The 18,138-nt window shown below is 38.2% G+C and overlaps 1 protein-coding gene across 1 annotated transcript; it reads left to right on the top strand.

The window, feature by feature from the left end:
• The first annotated feature begins 172 nt into the window (after nucleotides 1–172).
• On the top strand, nucleotides 173–10,074 carry LOC110827579 (gustatory and odorant receptor 24). Its single transcript, XM_022059345.2, has 8 exons — nucleotides 173–441; nucleotides 1,034–1,287; nucleotides 3,335–3,586; nucleotides 4,128–4,218; nucleotides 6,573–6,772; nucleotides 7,381–7,452; nucleotides 7,987–8,076; nucleotides 9,779–10,074. The coding sequence occupies exons 1-8, from the start codon at nucleotides 219–221 to the stop codon at nucleotides 9,896–9,898; spliced, it is 1,302 nt and encodes a 433-aa protein (XP_021915037.1). The 5' UTR covers nucleotides 173–218; the 3' UTR covers nucleotides 9,899–10,074.
• Nucleotides 10,075–18,138: the final 8,064 nt, after the last annotated feature.

Genomic DNA, 18,138 nt, shown 5'->3' with positions numbered 1-18,138 from the left:
TATAAAAATTTAATTGGATGGGGCTCAGGAGAGTGTAGCCAATATGACAGAGTGCTTCAAGTAAGAGAATTCAAACTTAATAAACAACGCCTGATTATTATCTCTGAAGTTCCCTCGTGTCTTGTTTTGTGTGATCGTAACATATCAGAACATTGATTGGTTACTTGGAGGATAGGCACAACACTACACAAACGAACTTTCTTGGGCAGAAGTTGACAATGGACGTGACTGGGGAGTATTTATATATACACAGAAAAATACATCCAGTTAAGAGAACATACCCGAACACTGTGGTCAATGTGATGTCTGCAAAATCACCTATAGCAGTTGACAGTTTAGCCACATCACTGATGGCAAATGAAGAATACCACAAACAAATAAGTCCGGCAGTGAATGCACTACGTCTTTTAGGAATGCTTCCACTTGAAATGTCATCAGATGGTAAGTTATATAACAACACTTCAAATGGGTTTCCACATGTGTATTTCGGTAGTAAATAACTGAAACATAGGACAGCGTTCTGCAAACTTTCTTCGCCCTCGGCACATCTTAATTTGACAAAGACATGTCGACACACCGGAAAATTTCGCCTCGCAAAAAAGGGGTTCGTAAATATACATGGCCATAAATGTGTATCTATTTATAAATCTCTGCCCTATGAATGTCTAGTTTTGTGGAAACAAGATATAGCACACGTTCAGTTAAACTATCCATGATTATGTGTGTGTGTGTTGTGAATTATAATTACGAAATATAAGATACTGCCTTTTTCTAACTTTAACGTGCAATTTCTTTTACAAATTTGTGGCTCACCTGTAACCATGTGAGGGCACACTTGTTGCGGAACACTGACGTAGCACATAAAAAATTAATTTGGACTGAATGGTGTGACTGGCAGGCAAATTAGGAACAGAACCGTAATTGTCGTAATACAAGGAAGGATGCTCCAACCTTCAACCAAAGAGACACCAGTGACAATGTTCCAAACATGCTCATAAATGTTACGTTTACTGTGATTGCATTTTCTTTACAGGTGTACCATCATTCCGAATACTCTCCCCTATCATGGCCTACTCTGTATGTATATACATCTTCAAGATGTTTACTGCGTACAACATGATATGTACTGTCGTGTTGCCAAGTTTTCTCCGAAACGACGACTTTGTGAATATTATAATCAATTGGGTCTCTTTGATTGGCTTATTTATTTTAGCATTCTCGTCCATTTTGATGTGGCTGGATTCTTCTAAATTTATTCTGCATATGAAGAAATGGAGTTATTTTCAGGTACCTTTACCAAATTACCTTATAATCGCGGTAAAGATTGTCAGTAATGAAATACTACCTTAAATTTCATGTTACTGTACATGAAACTATAACAGCGCTTTCTTGTGGTCCGGCTTCTTAGATATTTGATTATCTCTCCAGCTCTCCGTCTAATGCTCCAGTGTGTTGTGCATTTTGAAGGCAAAATTTAACGTATTTTAGTAATTAATTTGGATGGTGATATCTTTACCGATAACAATCCGAAGTATTGGTAGGTCTTCGGGTCAAATTGTAAAAACATTAATTTTCATAGAAGTTCTGCATAAGTTTTTAAAATTAAGTTATATAATCTTTAGGGTCTACGAAATCTTTTATCTTCAGGCGTACTGGTAGCTGCCCCGACCACCCAACTGATGAAGCCTGATGATCGCTGAGGAAGGGACAGTTAAGGACGGTCATTCGGGTCTATATAACATGTAAAAGTAGAGTTTTTTTGAATTGTAGTTAGTGCATCAGGGAAAATTTGGGTTCTGAAAATAATGTGTAAATTGCTGACCTGTACAGTGACTCCAAAGTCACAGATTTCACGAACTTTCCCATCGACACGTTGATAAAAATAAACATAGTGTATACCCATGCAGTATAAAGTAGGCAGGGAATAATGCTTAGAAATGCTGTACTAATAAAAATCTCCACATCTGCATTTCAAATTATCTGTGTAACCAACAGCAGTTTAGAACATAAATTTGATGTCGTTAACATGCTTTCCCGAAAAATTTAAATCCTTATAAAACGGATATGCTTCATTTAATGTAATAAATAAGAATGGCAACTTAATTTATACTTCAAAAATGTACGTTGTAACAGCCTGTTAAGGCCCTCTATGAGTTTTAAATTTGACTAATTTATTTTGTAGTTTCCACTTTACTTTACTTAATCTTTATCCTATTTTACCCGTAGATGTCGAGGTTTTTTTATTTATTCATTTGATCTGTTTGTAAAATAGTAGGACTCTTTAGATGAGTGATCATCCCATCGCAAGGCCTCTACCTATAAAAACACAGAAAGACGCGGACAAACGACCATGCCTTGAGTGGGACTCGAACCCACGGTCCCAGCGGCCAGGCGCACGAGGTCCATGCCTCAGACCGCGTGGCCTTGTAGTTTCTGAATATGTATTAATTTATGTACTGATTGAGCTGAAGTGTTAATTATTTTTAAATGCGATAAAATACGTTATTCTTATAATCTGTGATGTTTACTTTAAAAATCTGAAAGTCCGCAAAGAAAGTTACGTTAGATTTGAAGATCTTGGAGGCAGCGCATTTCGAGAATCGATGCGACTACCAAAGATTTCTTACTTGTCCGTCGTTGAGTTGGATTTATGAGTTGTTCTATTCTGTTGGCGTCACCAGATAATTCCTCAAACTCTACAATGGAATTGCTATACCTGATAAAATGTTGGCAAAGTTCGGCAGTTACAATTTCATTGTTGAAAGGAGGACTAATTACAAACCACATCGCAGTGTGTAATTCGTTATTCATGGGGAAAAAATAGAAACGCGTACAGACTTTTACTTAGAAATTCTACGGGAAGACGCCATTTCAGAGACAGAAGTAAATGGGAGTCGAATATTCAAATTTATTTTTAATAGGGTGTGAAAGTGGGGGACTGCATTCATCTAGCTCAGAATGGGGTTCGATGGCGGACTGTTGTTAGTACGGTAATAAACCTTCAGTTTCCATAACGGACTGGGAATTCCTTGAGTAGATGATCGACTGTTAGCTTTTCGAGATGGACTCTACTTGATGGCGTTATTACAAATTTACACCTTTATTGAGAAGGAGTTACAAAGTGGTGGGTATGGGACAATGTAGGCCCTGCTATGATGATTTGCAAATTTTGTAGATATAAGTTCTCGTGGTCCTAGTCATTGGAGATGAGTTACTGGAGAAAAATGACAGTTGAAAACACGATTTGCTGATCACGAGAAAATTTCTAGCTCTAATTGCTTATTTCTCTAGTACGGAATGCCAAGCCATGCCCTCTTACTTGTTCTGTATACAGGGTTTGTTCCGGGAGGTGACAAGGCAACAGTTGGTGCTGGGTATCAGGACACGATGCCTCATTTTCTCCATCATCAATGTGTTAATGGGAATTTGTTCTTTTGGAATCAACATTTGCATCCTCGGCACGAATATTTGGCCACTGCCATACTATTTCTTCCTAAGTACCATACTAGGTTCTCATGGAGTATATAGAGTGGTCTCTTATTCTACACTTATCACCGCTGGACAAAGTCTCGTCTTGTCATTTAAGGTACGCGGAGATTTAATTTAAATATTTCATTTGAAATATTTTGTAATTCGCATGTTACATAGTATTTTGCAATATTTGAAAATGTTACGAAGCACATCCATGACATGACACCCATGAGGTAATTTACTTTATCACATTTTTGAAATATAAACCTGAAGTATTTAAATATAACATTAGTGCAAGATTTATAGGACTAGACATGTCTTGTTCCAAATTTCGAAAGAAATAACGTTTTTTGTGTTGCAGTAAACGCGAGACAGTAAATATATTTACGATAAAGAGGTATTGTTTGGAAATGTCTTTGTCAATATCAATGCAATAATTCGATGCTCACATCTCCATTTCCTACATATTTTGATGTTCTGTCCTGCCTGAAGGTCAGTCCTCTGACAGCCTCTACCTAAGCACCTGGTAATGTGATTGGAAAACACAATGTGCACATACATTTTTTCAAAAACAATCACACGAATTTATAGTTATAACATAAATCAAAATGACACGTGAAATGCCAGCGGATAAATGTGACATTTCTGTTTCACAGAATGATGAGAAGCAAGGGAACCTTTCTGCGTATTTGATAGGAGAGTACAGAGTCCTCTGGCTGCGGCTGAGCCAACTTGCTTCAGAAACGGGTAAGATGCATGTATAAAAACTGTTTCCAAGGAAAATGTCCACAGCAGCACATACGTCCTATGATGGATTACCCTTGCCCGATCTGGAGGTCAGCTGCCCGCAGCCACATCAGGAAACTGCAAGAGTTGCAATCCAAGTGTAATTGCATTGCAACTAACGCGTCTTGGTACGTTAGTAGCAGGCAAATCCACGAAGATCTGGGGATCCCGCTCTTTGCCGACCACATCAGAGCACTGACTGAGAGATTTGACTTAAAGTTAGCTGGTGTGGGGAATCCCTTAGTCCTCCAACTCGGGTGGCACTTGTGCCGAACGAGGGCTGTCACCCAAGGGAAACCGAGGGGGACTGGTGTTCAGAAGGCCAGCCGAGGCTGTCCCTGAAAAGACGGCCAATTCGGCGCAACGAGTGGTCTAAATACTCGGCTACTCTGACTGAGGATGTCCGTGCTTTTCCTCAGGTATAATTCTAGAGGGGCTACCCCAATCACGAAGGCCCTCAGCTGAAGTAATCCCCCCCCAAGTCGCAGAGGTCTTCAGCCTAAGCGACCGCACCCCCTTTGGGTTCAAACTCCAAAGAACCAACCAACCAACCAACCAACCAAATTCCTTCGGGCAAATTGCCTGACGGGATAACTTCCCATCAGCAGCAACAGACCCTAGTTTGAACAGTCGCGGCTCGACGACAAAATCTCCGTTAGCGTAAGAAAATTCCCGTTTTAGTTATAAGGCTCTGTTTACCATTTCCAGCAATGCGTTTCATACGCAGGAATGGTGTTACCTAGCAAGGGACGATGTCTTGCGCGTCCGCAGGACCGCGCCCTTAGTTAGCGTTTTGGTTGGTTCATTAGAATGTCCACTGTTTTCTGACGAGGTTTCTAAGAACGTGAAACTAGCTGTGCAACGAAAGGAACAACTACCCTGATACCATCTGTTACTTTATGGTGCAAATCATGATAGGATCTGATTGCTGTCCGAGTGTATTCAGCGTCTGTAAATTTCTGGATCTTCGATTTATCCCTTCGCTAACGTCACTCTGCAACATTGCTTCACAACCCCGAAGACCATCATCAGCATTTTTGACGTTGTCTGAATTATGCAACGCACGGATATGGGCGAAAATGAAGTTATGCAGAACTGAAATCGGGGTCAACTGTCAAAAGTAGAGAAGGAATTCTTTATTTTCACCATCCTCTTGTGTGGGTTGTTTATATATGAACTGAAAGACTGTCAACACAACACGTAGATGTAGGCATGATAGCATTAATATATCTAAAAACTACGCTATACATTTCGACCCTTGTGATCATCATCGGGGAAAAACTCATACAGAATACACACCTGATTATGACCATGATGGTTAAAACATGTAGAGCAGCTCTAAGATAATATATTCGTGTTTTGCCCATGCCATGTTGACGGTGCATTATTTCATGCAGGGTGGGGCAGTTTTCATAATTTTTAAATATGCATTATTAGTCCACAATTTATTTATATTCGTTCAAAGTAATTCGAATTGAAAGACAAGTGTTTTCCAATATTGAAGGAAATAGTAACGAAGTTACTTTTAAAAGTAACAACCGTCAGTTGTCCATCAACACTGGTGCAACGAGGAACTCGATTCATAACACTTTCCATTGAGGGCAATAACATGGTCTGTGATATGGCATTCATTTCTTGTGAGGTTCTCTGTATGAGATTATATAAGTCTGCTGGACGTGTTAATACGCGCTTTACTTTTCAAACAGTCCCATAACAAGAAATAGCAAAGAGCAGCAATTTTTTGAGCCAGAATACACCACTGGGGCTGTAAACATCGTAATTTGTTTATACAACGTGCACTATTTAGATAGCAGCCCAACTACAGTCACGTCATACGCACAAACATTACATCAAAAGCAGTTCCACCCCCATGTAATGTACTCTCTTAACATCCACCATGACACTCCAGATAAGGTCACACTCGTTGCTAGGCCGCTGCTCACGCCAGATGCGCAAAACCTATGCGGATGCGAACGCTTTGTATTAGCGAGTAGAACGTGTGTTCATTCTCGAAAGTTTTATCGCATCGAAATTTTTTGCTGTTGGTCTTGAAGCATTTGGCATTTAGCAAAACTGATAAAGAATTAGGTATACGGAATTAGACATCGCACTGATTGGTGACAATATTTTGGGACCCAGAAAGTGTTTGTAACAAGTGCCCATCGAGTCAAAATGCAGGCCGTATCGATTTCAAGCACCTCAGCACCTGCTATAAGGTCGTATGTTCTTTGCATTCTTCGTTCTGTGCGTGAAGGGGTTCATGTGTACTGATTAGAGCGGAATTCTAAATGAAACACTGTTTTTTATGTTTTTAGGTGTCGTGATGGGGAAAGCTACTGTATTTTTCCTGTCGTTACATCTGTTCGCTCTCACTATGTCACTCTACGGCTGTCTGGCTGGAATTCTGACCAAGGGCCATTCCGTAATGGAGTCAGCTGGACTAGGAATTGGCTTCATGTTTGGAGCTGCCTCTTTGTACGGAATCTGCAGCATGGCTCACGAGACGACTGCCACCGTAAGAGATAGCATCAACTGGGAAAATAAGTATCGTAGCAAGTTGAAGCGAAATTAAAGAGGCTCTTATTCTGGTTTTGATCGTTAAATGAATTTAACTACGGCCCAGCGAGGTCTGTTTTTAGATTTCGATTTGATGGAGAGTTAGGTAGTATGTGTGGGTATGGAATTCCATATGGAGGTTGTTCAGAAAGTTGTGTATTAATCAGTTACAAATATGTAAACGGTGCTAAACTTTGAGATACCATCTAGTAAGTTTAACTTTATCGGAATTTATGTTATTGGAAATTGTGGACTGAAATTAATCATTAGCCTAAATTTTACAATAATTAATTTAATTTATGTTTTAATATTTCGGCATTTTAAGGAACGTACATTTTTACCAGAAGTTGTTATCAAATTTACACGCCTTAGTAGCCAACAACCAAGAAATGACTGTGGGGTGGGTCACTTTGGAGGAATGGAAGACTAGTTCAGATCGCATCCGGAAATTAAGAAAGAGAAAATTTTTCAGAACCTTCGGTGAAGTAGGTTATGTGTGGTATTACATTAATTATATCTCAGACAAAAAAGCTTTTCAATCAATAATAATTACTGTGTTTGTAACAGATTGGAACAGAAATACAAGAACAGCTGCAACTTATGAGTTCGCACAGTTTGCGTCCTGAGACAAACATTCAGGTGAGCGTTCTCATTAAACGTTACAGTAAAGACAGAAGACGAAAAAGTTTTATAAGTCATAACATCAAATAAATGGCGCAGAAAAATTGTAATGAGTTGATAACATAGCAGACAAATTGGAAATACAATTAGGCATTACAGTGTGGTCTACCGGGATGATTATCTTACAGCCTTTTGGTTGTCTGCCATCATTTCAGAGGAACATGCTGGCTACATTTGCAGGGAGTATATTTCTCAGAATACGTTAGGAAACCAGACGACTGCATGACAACAAACAAAATACCACAATGAAACTGCTATTTCGCATTATTTATACATTCCAGCAGCTTAAATAAATCTTTAAGCGAGGTTTGTGTCTTAAATAAACATGACTGTATGTACGGCCCTGCCCGTTCATACCATCTTCAACAATAAATAGCAAGATGAAATCAATGTACTTACGAATACATTAAAAGCTGCGTAGTATTTCACATTGCTATATTATTGAATTTAAAATGGAATTAGACTGTTTACGATTTATAATATACATTACAGGTGAGGGAATTCCTTCAAACAATATCGATGAATCCACCGCTGATATCTGTCCTGGGTTTTGTGGTCGTCAACAAAGGAATGGCAAAATCGGTGTGTAAGTTCGGTATAGGTCGCGCGAGAAAAGCTGGCACTTGCGCAAAGGACTGATTTTGATCGTACGAGATGGACCCGTCCGAAGCGCGCAATAGAGGGGTGTCAGCTTCCGCTGGTTTGTAGCTCTAGTTGTGTTTAGATCGGGTCGTCACCGCAGTTGAGGCTGTGTGACCCCCACTACTAATGAACTCCCCTCTCTCGGCTTACACATCGCGCATTTAGGTGCCACGACTACTCGCGTGACCTATAATTGCTGTATTAAATGCTGCAAACGAACATTGTTCAGACACAACACAACAACGATTATTTTTAATATCACTCAGTTTAAAATTCGTAAGGTTAGTTTTAAGAGTTTTATTTAAATTCTGTTCATACAAGAAAATTCATGCATGTGTAAAGTAATTTGGCTAATTTTAAATCAGCGGATTAAAAATTGTCCAGGAATAAAAACTAAACTTGGCTAGACATTGAATTTTCAATATCGATAGAGTAGATGATGGGAGGGATATGTAGTACGAATATAAGGGATGAGAAATGCGTACTAAATTGTGATCAGAATTTCAACATAGAAGAGAATATTTGGGGTATCGATTGGATTAGTATTGCTCAGGGTGGGGTCAAATAGGGCGTTCTTGCGAACATGCAATGAACATTTTGGTTATATACAAGGCGGGAAATGTAATAAGTACCTGAGCGATTATTACCTTCTCAACAAGGTTACTTTCCTGTGTGGTTAGTCGAAACGATATACAATTTGGCCACCAGTCTTCCTGTTATAGGAAAGGGAATGAAGAAAAACTTCACACACAGAAGACAATGTACAAACGTCGGACGGAAAGGGGGACTGGTAGAAGGAAATGAAGGCTTCAAATTATAAATTCGTGTTGAAATAATTATTTTAACAATTTAATGCTGTGCATAGTTAAATTGTTTCGGCTACCATTATTAGAACAACGTGAAATTGTTTGGTACTGCTTATACAGCAAAAATGATTTCAGAGGCTTTTTGTTAGAATTAAGAATATGCTTTGGAAATGCAAAGGCTCGGTACAGCTGGTACTGATAGTTCCACCTGAAGTATTGAACGTCCTCAGTCAGAAGAATTTCTTTTGATATTTGGGGCACAGTAGTGGATCCAACTAGTTAGACATTTGTCAGGCATTCAAACACTCTTTAGTACAAAAAATATATATTTACATAAATTTGGCCAGATGTTTTAGCCTAAGGAATTGATATCCGTATGAATATAAAAGCACATGAAAGATGATTTCCAGCACAATAAATTAAATTTATTGTCATGTTACACATGTTAGATTATAAAAATTGAAAATATTTCAGAAAAATGCAAAAAATAAGATCATGAAACATACGAAAAATTTCCCAATTAACTGGAAACAACATTAAGGAAGAATAAAAAGATAGGAAACTAAAATAACAGCACACAAACCTAGGAAGACAAGAGGGAGTGGGAATACAAATCAAGATATGGCATAAAACCATAACAGAACAAATAACCTATTGTTATTAATTATTATTCGTATCATCATAATTAGTGACGTATATTTGATATAATCAGGTGCAAGTAAATTACGTATGTGTTGTAATAGCAGCTTGTTTGAAATTGCGTGCGTAAAATATATATCTAAACGAAGGGTTTCTTGTTTATAAAACCCCTATTACCTCGCATTTCGTTGTTTCAGTATGCATCAGCTCTGGTAACTTACATGATAGTTCTACTGCAGTTCAACATGGGGCAACCTGACGGGAAGTGTGACTGTAATGTGACCCATAACGGCACAGAACCAAGAATTATTTACTGAGATATAAAACATGCTATTAACTGCACTCCAGTAGGAATTTCTGTGATTCGTTATAAATAGAAGTGTGCAAGCCTAATTGTAAGAAAGTAAAATTCGTTAAGATATGATCCAGTTACATATAAATATTGCATTTGGAAATTTAAAATCTTACTGTAATTTGTTATTAATAAAAGTTTCCCGCAATATCGGCCGTGTCAGTTTGTTAAAAGTCTAAGTTTCAGGAGCCAGTTTCGTCCACATTATCAGGATTTGTTACAAAAAGCCTAAAAGTTAACTAAAGACGGATTATTGGCACGCGCAAGTCATCGTCCCTAGCTAGGTTACAGCATTCCTGCTTACGAAACGCATTGATTGAAATGGTAAACATGGTCACAGACAATTTAATCGTGGCGAAGAGCCTTGACTATTCAAACTAGGGGCTATTGTTACTGGTGGGAGAATATCCCATCATTCAACTTGTCCTTTGTGAGGAGGATTTTGGTTGGACGACTCTCTGCGATTTGAACCCTCAAGGTAGGGATCGCTTTTTCTGATATTCTATGAGAGTTCTTACGGTGTGGGGTTGTTAGCTCCACGTCCAACACCCAAGCTGGAGGACCACCCCTTGTCGGCTGTCCGCGACTGATTATTCAACATATTCGCAGCATCCTTCCATATCTGTAGGAGTTCTGCATCCGCAACCTGAGGACGTGCAGTGCCGTGGTGACGAGGGACCCACGTAACATGGAGCAATGCTTAACAGCTCAAATTAATGTACAGACAAAGAATTGAACTAACAGGAACAAGAGCTTGTGCCAGTTATGCTCTCTAGCTGAGAGCCCGAAGGCGGTAACCTTACCGTAGTGAAGGAAACGTTACGTCATTACAACGCTGTTGTACAGTGTATTAAACAAATTCGACACTCTAATCTACTTTCACGTATTTCAAAAAAAATATTTTGAAAACAACAAACAAACGGAATGGTCTGACAAATCATATTTACTGACTTTTCCGAAACATTGCTTAGTCAGTATATAGTGACTGGCTACCGGTTGGACGGCAGGGGTTCGATACTCGAAGACGGCAGAGGATTTTTCCTCTAGCCTCTGCGTCTAGAACGGCTCTGGGGTCCACCTAACCTCCTGTACAATGGGTACCGGGTTTCTTTCCCCGGGGATAAAGCCGGCCGGGGCGTGATGCTGACCACTCACCCCCATCTAGTGCCGAGGTCAAGAATGAGTAGGAGCTATACCTTCACTCCCCCCAAGTGCCTACATGGCGTATAGCAGGACATCTTTTTTGTGTAAATATTATTACACGTTTTATACAGAACTTATGAATGAAGTCGAATCCTCAGCTCTCTGCCAGTCGCAAGTTAGTACATTGAGCGACTTTGGATTGTCAATATTAATTACTTTCATATTAATAGAGCCCTTGTCTAAAACGTGTAACATAATAACAGTATGATAGGATCTGTACGGGAAAGCAACCCTAAATGCACTTATTTGAATTGATACTAAAACGTAATCTCCCAGGGTTTGATCTTATCATCTGCTAATGTTGTTAAAGCCTCTGTTAAATTCAGAATATTAAGCTATTGATTCGATACACACTACGAAAGAGAAAGAGGGACAGAACACTCCAGGAAACAATTTGCAGCTATATATGACATTTCAGTAGGCAGAAACATGGTTTCAAAACAACAAAAATTTCTTCCTAAAGAAAGAGTTCGTGTAGGTCTGCAAGACACATTGCCAACAATCTCTGAGATCGGAAGCAAGTTTTGCATTGGTAACCCTGAAGAACTACCTCCAATCAGCATTTGGAAAGACACTGATGTTTCAAGCGAATTCTTTCACAATCAGCTCAAACCACTCTTCATCACCATGCGTGTTTTCGGGCTTTTTCCAATTACACTACCCTCCAGAGGTAAGTAAAATTAGTAAGTAATATTATGTTTTGTGTTATGTTTCGTGTTATGTTATGTTTTGTTTTATGCTATATTTTACGTTATGTTTTATGTTACGTCACGTTATTTTATATTACGTTATATTTAAAATGCCTTTGTTCAAATAAATTACTTGAAGGCGTTCCCTAATGTGAGAAAGTGTAAGATTACGAGTGTTTTAAAACACTCCCTAGGAATGTCTAAATTTTTAACATCGCGTATTTATCATCAGTTCCGATTTTTCCACAAATGACCGTTTTTTATTCACGGTGTTGAATATCCTAGTATTTACAACAATGCCAAAGCTTTTTCTATACGATGAGACAAACATTTGAGAAACATGGATTTATGTACTTAATTGAAAAACCGAAGGACTTTCTGGAACAAGGATAAATCTTGAATTGCAATACTCGACTGTAAGGGTGCTGGCGACATATTCGTGCTGGAATAACCGTACAGGAGCAAATGTGAGTTGATAATCAATCTTTATTTAAATACGCATTTCACTGAACGGTTAATGAAAATGCCATCAAATTATCTTTGCCGAAAACATATTTGGTCTAACAGATCATTATGCACAGCATGGGTTATTCTTTGTAGTATTTTCCAAGTTATTTATTTTGCCGAGATAATTCTAGTCGGTATCAACACTTATTCCACCTTCTCGGATCCAAACGTTGTCTTCGTGCACCATGCCATTAAGACGTACGGAGAAATGAAGTAAAGCTCCTGGCACTCATAACCTCCAGAGCAAATGAAAGTAAGTGGTCCAGTAACCCCCCCCCCCCCCCCCCCGTGCCAATAAGGATCTATATGAAAAATCAAGACGTCATTCGTTCTAGTGATTCTGAGTAATTGGAGGAACACAGTAATATTGTGAAATCGCTTGGTTTATATAAACTATATTTATCTACAAATGTAAATATGAAGATACGCAAATATTATAATATTGTCTGCTGTTTTGAACGGGTGGGGTAAATTAAGGGAAGAACAATCTGAACTTGTTTTTGAAAGGTGATGAGAATAATTGTACCTAAGAGGACGTACCTAACAGGAGGTTGAAGAGAATTGATAGAGGAATTTCATAATTTGAACTCCTAGAAGTGATAAAATCAAGGTGGATTAGAAGAGGTGGACATATAGCAGGCACTGAAACGTGAGAAACAGACGTAGATATTGAGATAATATTAAAATGGTTCTTAGGGAAACAGGATAGGTTTCAGTGGCGGGTTCTTGTAAAGTTAGAAATTAATCATTGGGTTCTATAAAACGTGGAGAACTGCTTGCCCAACTGAGTGCACTTAAGTTTCTCAGGACTTTGAGAGATCTAGGGATGTCTAATTATTTTGTAAACTGCATTAGCCTGTATTAAGTTCGAAAATTTGAACACTTAACAACTAATACTTACTAAGAAAAAAACATTATTAGGTTTATTAGTTAAGAGGGGAAGTTTAAAATAAACGGAATGAACGGGCGAAAGGAAATATATAATTTTTACGAATCATGAGAATCTATTTCAATACCGTCATTAATAATAGAGAGAAACATCATTTTACGCAATTAATAAAAGGTAGTGGACTTTCTCTTGGTAAATATACCTGCACGTACTAATTTTGTTTGACGGCGTAAACCCCCTTCAATATAAACTACATTTGTAACGCAGAAGGAAGGTTCTTAATATGCAGCGGATAAAATCGTATAAAAGTTAATATTACAATCAGTTTCGCAACCATAATTTCTGAGTTTTCGGTCTGATACTAAAAATCCTTAGCATTATTATTTGCACTTCTTACTATATAAAGTATTCATACAGGAAACGACATTAACTTTATCTTCTATGGACGTTTCTTCAGAAATGCAGAAAGTACGCAGTATCGCGAATGAGCTTGATTAGACTGTAGCACATCGATCAATAAATTATCTGTTGTCAAAATTCAGCAAGCTTTTCCAGGAATTTTATGTCTTATAGACATGCATGATCAGATTATGTACGAGAAAGCATATAATGAGAAATTCCAAACTTAACGAGTTTGGGCGCCTTAAATTTTTTATAAAAATTTCCGAATTGGACAGAATGATCAAATGATTAATTAGGTTGGAATGTACGTATACTGAACGAGATAAATTTGCTTGTCCCACTCTTTTGTTTAATACCAATTATAATTTTATCCTGGAATGCAGGCCTAGATAAAGTATCACATGAATAATCTGCTAGGAGATTTCAATTCAAAGATTGGGAGGGAGGATATTTTGAAACCCACAATAGGTAGAAAGAGTCTGCATGCACTTAGTAATGATAACGGTGTTAGAGAAATAAAATTCGCTACGTCAAAAGATTTAATTGTGAAAAGTACAAAATTTCCACACCGTGATGTTCATAAATACACTTGGACTTCGCCAGATGGCAGAACACACAATCAAATAGATCATATTTTAGTAGATAAGAGAAGGCAGACAAATGTAATTGATGTGAGATCATTCAGAGGAGCAGATTGCGACACTGATCATTATCTGGTGGTAGCAAAAGTGAGGGAGCGGCTTTCAGTAAGTAGACGAACTAAACAAAATTTTGACACAGAAAGATTTGATTTGAAAAAAATTAAGTGAGGGAGAGGCAAAGGAACAATATCGAGTTGAAATTTCGAATAGGTTTCAAATTTTAGAGACGGATGAAGATAATGTGTGGACATCAACAGGGAGTGGGAAAATGTCAGACACTGCATCAAAATTTCAGCCAAAGAGAAACTAGAATACTACAGGAGAAAGCAAAATAAACCGTGGTTTGATGAAGAATGTTTAAAATTTATAGATCGAAGAAAGCAAACAAAATTTCAATGGTTTCAGGACCCAAACAAAACAAATGCGGATAATCTATGTAACGTGAGACGTGAGGCTAGTAGAACCTTTAGGAATAAGAAAAGGGAATACCTGAAGGGTGAAATTGCTGTACTTGAGACAAATAATAAGGAGAAAAATATCAGGGACCTGTACAGAAGCATCAATAACTTTAAGAAAGGATATCAACCCCAGACCAATTTGGTAAAGGATGATAGTGGCAATTTGCTTGCAGATTCAATAAAAATTTCTGTATCCAGATATAAAATGTTCATCAGACTGATGTTGTTAGACACATTAAAATACATGCAGCTGAACTATTAGTGCCAGAAACTAGTTTAGATGAAGCTGAACTAGTCATTGGGAAGTTGAAAAGTTATAAATCTCCAGGTATTGATCAGATTCCAGCAGAATTAATTAAAGCAGGTGGCAAAGGGTTGCATATGAGGATCCATAAGCTTATTCAGTTAATTTGGGATAAGGAAGAGATGCCACAGCAATGGAAGGAATCCATAATTATTCCTATTCATAACAAGCGAAACAACACCGAGTGTGATAATTACAGAGAAATTTCTCAGCCATCAAACTCATACAACATTCCATCAAATATTGCTCTGGCGAGATTAACTTTACATGTGAATGAATTTATTGAGGATTAACAGTGTGGGTTCAGACGAAACAGATCAGCGATTGATCAGATCTTTTGCATTTGTCAGATAATAGAGAAAAAAGAGTGTTCAGTGGGACCGTACATCAATTATTTACATTTTAAAAATCTTTGACACTGTGAAGAGAAATGTGCTATATAATATTCTTATTGAATTTGGTATACCAAAGAAGCTAGTTAGTCTAATAAAAATGTGCTTAAATGAAACCTGTAGCAAAATTCGTATAGTTAAATATTTATCTGAGTCATTTTACATCAAGAATAGTCTAAAACGAGGAGATACTTTGTCTCCCTTGCTCTTTAAATTTGCGCTAGAATATGCCATCAGGAAAGTCCAAGATAAGCAGGAGGGTTAGCAATTGAATGGGACACATCAGCTATTGGCATATGCTGATGATGTTAATTTTTTGGGGGACGATATAAATACAATAAAGAGGAACGCAGAGGTTTTACTAGAGGCTAGGAGACAGGTGGGGGCTAGAAGTAAATAGAGAAAAATCTAAGTACATGTTAGTATCTCGTCATCAGAAGACGTGGCTGATAAATCCTTTGAAAGTGTTACAAAGTTCAAATATTTGGGAACAACAATATCAAATCAAAATTATGCTCATGAGGAAGTTAGGAGGAGGCTAATTTCCGGAAATGCTTGCTACTTGTCAGTTCAAAATATTTTGACTTCACGTCTGATTTCTAAGAACCTGAAAATTAAACAATAATTTTGCTTGTTGTTTTGCATGGGTGATATATATGGTCTCTCGCTCTGAGGGAGGAACATAGATTACAGGTATTTGAGATGAGGGTGTTGAGGAGGATATTTGGGCTTATGAGAGAAGACGATGAAGTCTGGAGAAAACTACATAATGACGAACTTAAAAATTAGCACTCCTCCCCCAATATTGTCAGGGTTATTAAGTCGAGAAGAATGAGATGGGTGGGTCATGTAGCGCGCATGGATGGGACAAGAGATGTTTATTGGGTATTGGTCGGGAAGTCAGAGGGGAAGAGACCGCTGGGGAGACCTAGACGTAGATGGAAGGATAATATGAAGTAGGATCTATGGGAGATAGGAGTTGAAGGAGACTGGATTTTGTTGTCCCAGGACAGGGTCCGGTGGAGGGCTTTGGTTAATTCGATGTTTAATCTTCGGATCCGGTAAGCCACCTATTTAGTTAGTTAGTAGGCCTAGGTACTTTAAGCAGACCTTAGGCTAATATATTTCTCGATTTATCAAATACATTTGTTATGTTGTCATTTTCGAGTTTTACGAAAAAATATACTGAGTTTTCAGTCTAAATAAATTTATTGGAGGGAAGATGAGCCTATTGTAAAGTTGATTTTATTACATTGTCAGCTTAAGTAAACTCTTTTAAAAATTTGCGTATAATTTCAGGAGGCCCAACATTCGAGCTGTTTTCGTCAATCATGGCCTACTCCATGTGCATCTATGCTGTAACAACGGTTATAGTCTGTTTCATCGTCGGGGATCTGTCGTCCGTGCTGTTTTCTGAGAAGATCGATTTCCTGACCACGATCTTCTACTCAATGCTAATTTTGGTTATGTTTATTTCCATAAGTTCACCTGTACTTCTATGGCTGGACGCCTCCAACTATGTTCATTACATCAACAAGTGGACTGAATTTCAGGTATGTAAATTAATTTTTGAAAGCAAATGGTAGATATTGTTGAAACCCGAAAAGAAATTAATTGACTAAGAACAAACACACTGAATTACGGTAGAAGTTTGTTCTCTTTCAGATGCTGTTCCTCAAAGTCACTCGGAACACACTGTCATTGAACGTCAAGAAACGCTGCATTTTTCATGCCTTTTGCTGCTCCATCAGCGGTATTGCAGCTATACAATTCCATTTCTTCAATCCACATCTTCGCATATGGCAAATTCCGGGCTTCTTCTCCCTCATAACTCTAGTTAACTGTTTTGTAGCCATTTGGGTCACCACGTGTGAAACCCTATCTACAGCCGGAAAGTCTCTGTCCAGGAATTTTAAGGTCTGACACATAGGAGTAATAAGAAAACGAAATATATGTGATCCTTTAAAATCTAAGTCAGTTATCAGACGAAATGCGTCGGATGGCTCTTGAATTTCATATGCATAAAAGCAAATCATTTTCTTACAATTATTTACGCACTAAAAATGTGAAATTATGTCCAATAAAAGTTGATTACAATTCCAGGGATAATAAAATTTGTTTGAAGAGCACAATCTCACCCTATTTCTTTCAGATCCATTATACAGAGTGAGCCAGAAGAATGTTTACAAACTTCCTGTGCGTGTTTCAGAATCAAAAATAAGAAAAAAATGTTCCTATGAACATGGGGTCGCAAATGTTTCATTTCCGAAATAATAGCCAAAAATAATTTTCAATTTATGCCTTTATTGCCAAGTATAAGGACAGGAATGTTACTTTATAACAGATGCTCAAATGTTGTTCCTCCATTCTCCACACATGCACGAGTACGACATACATAAGACTGACGAATTCGTTCGTACACACCAGGGTTTCCTCGTATCATCTGCCATGCATTCCGCCAACGTTCCCATAGGTCGTCTTCATTGTTAATGGACGTTGCATAAACGACGGACTTCAAGTGACCCCCACAGATAAAAGTCCAATGGAGTCAGGTCCGGTGACCTCGGTGGCCATGCTACTGGGCCACCACGCCCAATCCATCGCTGAGGGTAGTGTTCATTGAAATGTTATCTGACTTGACGGGAGAAGTGTGCTGGGGCTCCGTCGTGCATAAACCACATTTGTCCTCTTGTATTTAGTGGTACATCTTTAAGGAGACG

This window comes from Zootermopsis nevadensis, unplaced genomic scaffold (genome assembly GCF_977971745.1).
Source record: "Zootermopsis nevadensis isolate Lab colony 2312 unplaced genomic scaffold, Znev_1.0 Znev_ptg000019l, whole genome shotgun sequence".
NCBI lineage: Eukaryota > Metazoa > Arthropoda > Insecta > Blattodea > Termopsidae > Zootermopsis > Zootermopsis nevadensis.
The sequence above is the reverse complement of the archived record's forward strand: the minus strand, read 5'-3'. Positions and strand labels throughout refer to the sequence as shown.

Bases quoted from the DNA above. Each gene is read 5' to 3' on its own strand.
- LOC110827579 (XM_022059345.2), top strand. From the start codon at position 219: ATGGACGTGACTGGGGAGTATTTATATATACACAGAAAAATACATCCA. The intron at 1,288-3,334 runs GTACCTTTACCA...TTCTGTATACAG, and splicing joins AGAAATGGAGTTATTTTCAG to GGTTTGTTCCGGGAGGTGAC. The intron at 3,587-4,127 runs GTACGCGGAGAT...TCTGTTTCACAG, and splicing joins GTCTCGTCTTGTCATTTAAG to AATGATGAGAAGCAAGGGAA.